The sequence below is a fragment of the Silene latifolia genome, unplaced genomic scaffold, assembly GCF_048544455.1.
Source record: "Silene latifolia isolate original U9 population unplaced genomic scaffold, ASM4854445v1 scaffold_95, whole genome shotgun sequence".
Lineage (NCBI taxonomy): Eukaryota > Viridiplantae > Streptophyta > Magnoliopsida > Caryophyllales > Caryophyllaceae > Silene > Silene latifolia.
This window is the reverse complement of record NW_027413826.1, coordinates 1,768,351-1,776,151: the sequence shown is the minus strand read 5'-3', so window position 1 is coordinate 1,776,151 and position 7,801 is coordinate 1,768,351. Positions and strand designations below refer to the sequence as shown.

Below are 7,801 nucleotides of genomic sequence, written 5' to 3'. Positions count from 1 at the left end.
AGAGGGAATACTCGGCCCCATATACCAGACTGAATGGTGTTTGACCTGTTGCCACTTTGGGGGTGGTTCTATCAGACCACAGTACGAAGGGGAGTTCATCTGCCCAGTTGGCTCCTATCTCCTCCAGCCTTCTTTTCAGGTTGTTCATGACTATCTTGCTGCTGGATTCTGCTTGACCGTTGGACCGTGGATTCCTAGGAGTGGACTTAAACAGCTTGATGTTCCACCTGGCGCAGTAGTCTTCCGTTCTGTTGGAGATGAATTGTGACCCGTTGTCACATATGATTTCTGAGGGGATGCCATATATGCTGACTATGTTCCTCTTGATGAAAGATATCACATGCTTCTCCAGGACCTAAGGGAAAGCTTCTGCCTCTATCCATTTAGAGAAGTAGTTCATCATCACCAGTATGTACGTCCTGTTTCCAGAAGCACGAGGTAGTGGTCCCATAATGTCCATTCCCCATTTCATGAAAGACTAAGGCGAGATGATCGGATGCATATGTTCAGCTGGCTGGTGGCTGACAGGGGCGTGCCTTTGGCATTCTTCACATTTCTTGATGTAATCTATGGTGTCCTTCCTCATGGTAGGCCAGATGTAACCCTACCTTAGTGCCTTGTTGGACAGGCTCCTACCCCCTGTGTGATTTCCATAATCACCACTGTGGATATCACACATCACTCAATGTGCCTCCTGTATGCTCAAGCACCTCAGATAGGGTCCTGCCAAGGACTTCCTAAATAGGATACCGTCAATGAGTACGAATCTGGAGGATTTAATTTTGAAGCTCCTGGCGTCTTTCTGGTCAGGTGGTAATACCTCATCACGTAGCCAACTAATGTAAGGCTTACGCCAATCATCAGTTTCTTCCTGTGTGTGGTAGTACACAGTATCTCTGTTTCGTATGTCCACTGGGTGGTTGCAGCCTTGCTAGCGTTCTGCTGTTCATTCTGACGTATAGCAGGTTTCATGACATGTATGAATGGTATAGTACCCACTGCCCCTAGGGTGAAGGCTGCTCCCAGGGTGGCGAGAGCATCCGCTTCAACATTCTGATCCATAGGTATCTGCTGGATGTGGAAGGAGGTAAAGTGGAGTTTGATCTCCTTTGCCACTTCCAGGTAGGCTACTATTTTAGGATCCCTGGCTGTGTACATGTTATTCACGTGGTTTACAATCAGTTGGGAGTCACTATACACTTTGATGTGGTTGATTTGCATTTCTAAGGCTAATTGGAGTCCTAAGATTAGGGCCTCGTACTCAGCCTCGTTATTCGTTACTTTGAACTCACACCGTACTGCCTGTATTATCTGTTCCCCCTGAGGTGATTTCAGGACCAGCCCTACCCCTACTCCCTTTGTGTTGGATACCCCATCAACATGTAATTCCCATACCTGGTCCCCTTTAGCCTCACTTAGGGTCAAGATTTCACTGTCGACTTGTTCTTGAAGGGTGGGGCTAAAGTCTGACACGAAGTCAGCTAGGGCTTGGGACTTTATGGCTGTTTGAGGTTCAAATTTCAGGTCGTACCCACTTAGGTGGACAAACCATTTAACCATTCTCCCTGACAGTTCGGGTTTCCTCATTATGGTTCTCAGGGGGTAGTTGGTCACGACTGAAATTGTATGTGACTTAAAATAGGGACACAATTTGTACGAAGCAGTAACAAGTGCTAAAACGAGTTTTTCTAGAGATGTGTACCTAGTCTCTGCAGGTAACAGAGACTTGCTTATATAGTATACTGGTTTCTACATACCCTCATGCTCTCATACCAGTACAGCGCTTACAGCCGCCTCCGTTACTGACAGATACAAGTACAGTGGTTCTCCTTATTCTGGCTTGGAGAGAAGAGGAGGGATGCTTAGGTACTGCTTGAGTTCCCCAAACTTCTGGCTCTTCCTCAGGATGTCATAGAACAGTCGGCACCTCTCTGAGGACCTTGATATGAACCGGTTTAGGGCTGGTACCCGTCTTGTGAGCCTCTGTACGTCCTTTGGCTTCTGAGGAGATTCTAACTGGAGTACTGCTTTGATTTGCTCCGTGCTGGCCTCTATCCCTCTTTGCGTTTTGATTTGCTCCGTGCTGGCCTCTATCCCTCTTTGCGTCACCAAGTACCCCAGAAATTTCCCCGAGGAGACTCCAAAAGTTCATTTCAGGGGGTTCAACTTCATATGGTATTTTCTGAGGATCGAGAAGGCATTTTCCAGGTGGGACATGTGTTGTTCTGCCTTCTCGGATTTGACTACCATATCGTCAATGTAGACTTCCATTGTTCTCCCTATCTCCTCCTTGAACATTCTGTTCACCAGGCGCTGATAGGTGGAACCAGCATTTTTGAGGCAAAAAAGCATCACATTGTAGCAGTACAGGCCTCTGTCGGATCTGAAGGTTGTTTTCTCCTGATACTTAGGGTCCATTTTTATCTGGTTGTACCCACTCGAGGCGTCAAGGAAGGTAAGTAGCTCATGGCCTACTGTTGCGTCTACCATGTAATCGATGTGCGGTAGGGGGAACGGGTCTTTTGGGCAATCTTTGTTAAGATCCGTGAAATCAACACATACTCTCCACCTGTGTTCTTCTTGGGTACAACCACAACATTCGAGAGCCATTCTGGGTAGTTAACTTCCCTGATCTTGCCTGCTGCCAGGAGGTTGTTTACCTCCTGGTTTATCACCTCGTTCCTTTCAGGAGCATATTTCCGCCTTTTCTGCTGGACTGGAGGAAAGCTGGGGTCTACATTTAATCGGTGTGTAATTACACTTGGATCTATGCCCATTATGTCGTTGTGGGACCAGGCTAAACAATCCATGTTAGTACGTAGAAATTCAATTATCTGCTCACGGATGTTATCTACACAATCAGCTCCCACCAGCACTATTCTTGCTGGAAACTGTGGGTCCAGGACTACCTCGTCGAGTTCCTCCTGGGGAGGTGCGATATACTCCCTCTGGACTCACAGTTTCTGTAATTGCTATGCTGGACCAGCTGCAGTGGGTTTCAGAGCGTTCTTGTAGCAATCCCGAGCGATAATTTGATCTCCCCGTATCTCCTGTACCCCCCAGGGTGTATGGAACTTCAGGCTCTGATGGTACGTTGATGGTATCGCTTTAATTTCATGGATCCAAGGCCTGCCAAGTATCACGTTATAAGTTGACAGACCATCAATGACCAAGTACCGTATCTATTTGTTCATACCCCCCTGCAAAGGGAGGAATCACTATTTCTCCAAGGGATTGTTTAGTTTCTCTGCTGAAGCCTAGCAAGGGTACTGCCTTCTGCACCAGGTCTTTCTCGATGAACCCCATGTTCTTCAAGGTTTCCAGCATTATGAGGTTCACAGAGCTTCCTGTATCTACCAATATCTTTTTAACAAGGCATTTCCCTATGGAAAGGGTAATGATCAAGGCGTCATGGTGGTGTTGTTCCTCATCGGGTATATCTGCATCGTCGAATGAGATTGCTGGTAGATCCTGTCTGCTGACCCTGAGGGAGAACTCTGGTTTATCTCCTTTAGTCTCGGTTGCATGGCGCTTTGCTGCTGAATAAGTGAGACCACATATTTCCGATCCTCCTGTGATGACGGTCATGACCTTTGAGTAAGGTGGAGGTGGGGATGGTAAGGCCTGGTCAGCAGTATTAACTTTTCCAGATTTCGCTCCCTTGGGAAGCAGGTGATCCAAGCATCCAGCACTGTAGAGGTGCTTTATTCTTTTCGTATTACTACACAATCTTCTGTATTGTGGCCAATATCGTTGTGGTATTCACACCTTTTGCTGGCATCTCTTCTGTCGTTCTCCCTTGGGGTAGGCTTCTTGGGCCACCTGACCCTCTGCCCTAGTTCCCTGATTGCCTTCAATACCCCAGCAAGTCCAGTGGTGAACCCATCCTCGCTGAGGTTAGGTGGAGCCTCGGTGCTCTTTGTTTCCCCTGAGACTTTGTTTATTGTGTTCTTGCTGTAGGGTTTCGCTCTTTCGTTCTTCTTCTCTGTTGTTATTTTTCTGCTGGACAACTCTGTTCCGTACAGGTCCCTTCTATCCTCATCCTCTTCTAGGCGATAAATAGCCTATGCCATTTTCTTGACTTCCTCAAAGGTGGCTTATGGGTGCTTGGTGAGATCCTTGTACAAATCAGAGTCGCAATGTAGTCCCCTTCTACAGGCATTGACTACTGTTATAGGGTCGCACCTAGGGATAGATATTTTTTCCAAATTGAATCTGGCGAGATAATCCCTGGTGGACTCCTCAAACCTCTGGACGATCCGGTATAGATCACTGGATAATTTTTCTGGCTTGTGACTGCTTGCGAACTGCTGATTGAAGACGTTTACCAACCTTGCGAAGTTGGAGATAGACTTGTTGGGAAGGTTAACGAACCACTGGAGTGCGGCTCCTGACAAGGTGGAACCGAATCCTTTGCACATACATGCTTCCTTTTCAGGCCCTGTTGCTGCAACCACCATCATTTTTTGTTTGTACTGGTTGATGTGCTCCAGCGGATCCTCTATTCCATCATACTATGTCATTGTCGGCGTGGTGAACCCCTTTGGCATGCTGACAAGGGCAATGCTGTCCACAAAGGGGGAATCCGCATAACACTCCGGGGTTGCCACCTCCATGGGACGTGGTAACCCTGGAACCTTGCTGAGTAGGGACCTGATATCCTGCAACTGTTGTTCTACATGGCTTCCTACCCACATACCCTGGTTGTGGGGTACCGAGTAGACCCCATATGGATTTGTTGTTCCTCCTGACATGTAAGGAGGGACCATGTAGCTTCCAGGTAATGGTGTTGAGTTCACAATAGGCCTAAACTAGCTGTCCGGAGTATATGGCATATAGGAGCACAACCTGGATTGCTTCCTGGTACCACTGGCGTACTGCTGGTTGCTGGTATGGGATCTGGAGTCAGTGCTCCTAATCCCAAAGGATTGCGTACCATAGGGTACGTATGTGGCATCCTTGGTGGTAGTGGAACCCTTGGTGGTTGGATCATACCCTTGGTGGCCACCGTTCCTGCTAGATATATTTGCTCGGGTGGTGTGGTTACCCCTGGTGGCAGCATATCCATATCGAGCCTGGTTACCAGATTTTACGGCAGTAGTCTCCCTGAGTACTCCCTGACATTCCCCTGGCCGAGTGTTGACCTTGCCATCTGTTGGGTCGTCCCCAAGGGTGACACTGCATCTATCTTCTCCTACAGGAACTAGTTGTCCCTTTGTAGCCCTACCACCGCCTACTGCAAGGATGTCATCCCTTGGAGCAACTGCTGTACCGGATCCGGTTGTGATGCTCCTGGGAGACGGGCTCCTGTCAGGTGTCCTGTTGATCCTGGGCGCTGCGGACTGTTGGAGCTTGTGTCCTCCACAATTAGTGTGATAACATTTATAAATCTCTTATAGGTTCACAAGGGTATACTTAGTATTTTATCAGTTGATTAACGATTACTTAAAAACGGTTGGCTTGCTAGAAAGTTTGACGTTATTATCATACTGATGGCGGTGATCAACTGGTCCCTAAAAGTCACACCTAAAGGATGTGTTTGAGAGATGTGATTATGGAAATGTAATCACATTGATGCCTTATATGACTAAAAGGTTAGTCCATGTATTTGACTAAACAGTCAGTCAATGTGATGATGAGACGATTATTTAATACAATTAAATAATATTAGCTGAGATGAATTAACTGTCAATTCGTAAATTGAATATAACCCGTTATATTTAATCAATGTATATAATGTTAGCTTAAACGAATTAAGATGTTAATTCGTAATTAAACATAAACGGTTATATTTAATAAGCAAATTATAAATATGTTATATTTATAGTTAATGTATATATTATACGATATTGTCATAATAGATGTTGACAGACTGGTATTAATAAATCGACTGCAAGCTGTTGTGTGTAGACTTATTTAATACATGACGACATAATTGACAAATTAATTATACACATTATTATACCATTTTGATAACAACCAAAATAAGAAGATTATCTTCTTATTCTTTTTGGGTTGTTACCCGGTTTAAGGAAGAGTAAAAGAGGAGAAAAATATTTCCCCTAAAACACTCCCCTTTTACACGGTTTTGAGGAGAAAAAAAAGAGAAAAAGATCTTCCCATAATTCTCTCCTTATTTCGGTTATATGAGGAGAAAAATGGGATCATTTTGTCTCACTTGTTTTTCTTAACCTTATTCTCTCATCAAATCATAAACCCTAAAAATAATTAACAAAATTTTGGGGATCTATTCTAGCAAGAACAAGGGCATTTCTCATAGCATCTTGGGTGAAACGATTAGGCGAATATCGATTTCGATATTGTTTTTAGGCCATATTGCTAGGACCGAAGGTTGATTCTTAATCTCTATTCTTTTTGTTTATGTAAATTCGTTTATGACTAGTTTTTCATAATCATAATTTCGTTATAATCCTAATTTTTATAGAGAAAGTATACCGATATTTCCCACAAGTGGTATCAGAGCATAGGGCACAAAATTATTTTATATGATTTTCATAAATGGATTTAAACAAATAATTTTGCAGAAAAAAAAAATTTCGGCCGAGTGAAGGAAAAAATTTTTTTGCCGAGAAAAAAAAATTTTTTGCCGAATTGTTTTTTTTTCGGTTTTGATGTTTATATTTCCATTTTGATTCATTCATATTGTTGTTTTAATCAGTTAAGATGATAATATGATAATTTGTAGATGTTTTAATTTAATAAGAATTAAATTGAAATGTAAATGGAAATTGTTTGATGTTGTTCAATTGTTTTTGCAATATAGTTCTTGGCATAAAACTTAATTTAACAAATGTTCAAATAAATTGTGATAATCGGTTTAATCATGATTTAGATATTCATTTTAATAGGTTAAATTGAATCATCTAGTTTGAATATATGTTTAAATTAAAAAGATGATTATGCCAATCTTGTTATAATTGCAACTTTAAACAATTGGTCATAACAAATGAATTTTTTTAATTAAAAAAAAAACCGGTTTTTTCTTTTTGGGCAGAAATGCCGCCAGTATTAGAGCCAAAAAAAAAATCTGTTTTTTTTTTGTAAATGCCGTGAGGTTTTAAGAAAAAAAAATCAGTTTTTCTTTTATTTTGGCTAAAAACCGAGAGCTATAAAAAAAAATATAGTTTTTCGAAACTTTTAGGGCTTTATGCCGAGTGCAATTTTTGTCTTGTTTTTTGCCAATAATCTTTATACATTAAATTTATAATGTATGATGTTAGTTGTGAAAAGGTTCACAAATTAAAGATACCTAATTATTTTAAAGAGGTTTAAAATAATATTGGATTAATTCATATTACAAGATTAATATGTATTAAGATTAAAATTATTGTGAGTAATTGAGGAATTGTCACATAATTTGATCATTTAAATAAGTGGTTTGGATAAATTACTCTACATAATTAAGGAATTATGTCTTGAATGTTTAATTTATAGTTGATGCATTTTATTTTTGTTGAATGTTTTGTTGAATGGTTTAATTTACGTATTTTTGCAATCGATTGTAATTTGTAATACCTAGTGTGGCCTTAGTTAATTATGTTTTCGTAATGATGGAAACATAATTTTTATGTAATTTTGAGATCTCGTATCTCCGTTTGGTTTTCTTTTATATTATGGTTTTTAAATTAGAATGTAAATAGGTTTATTTTGTAATTTATTAATTGTAATTTTGAGAAGACTAAAGATGGATATTGGATTGCTCACTCCCGCTACATGGACCAAGATAGAACATCAAGACAAGCTTCTCGGGTCCTAGAAAGGATTCCAAAGTTGTATTTAT

At 41.5% G+C, this 7,801-nt stretch overlaps 1 protein-coding gene across 1 annotated transcript; it reads right to left on the bottom strand.

Moving 5' to 3' along the window:
* Positions 1-355: 355 nt before the first annotated feature.
* Positions 356-1,587, bottom strand: LOC141640606 (uncharacterized). Its single transcript, XM_074449338.1, has 2 exons — positions 821-1,587; positions 356-419 (listed from the first exon to the last, which is right to left on the bottom strand). The coding sequence occupies exons 1-2, from the start codon at positions 1,585-1,587 to the stop codon at positions 356-358; spliced, it is 831 nt and encodes a 276-aa protein (XP_074305439.1).
* Positions 1,588-7,801: the final 6,214 nt, after the last annotated feature.

Bases quoted from the DNA above. Each gene is read 5' to 3' on its own strand.
- LOC141640606 (XM_074449338.1), bottom strand. From the start codon at position 1,587: ATGAGGAAACCCGAACTGTCAGGGAGAATGGTTAAATGGTTTGTCCAC. The intron at 420-820 runs GTATTACCACCT...TTCTGGAAACAG, and splicing joins TTAGTTGGCTACGTGATGAG to GACGTACATACTGGTGATGA.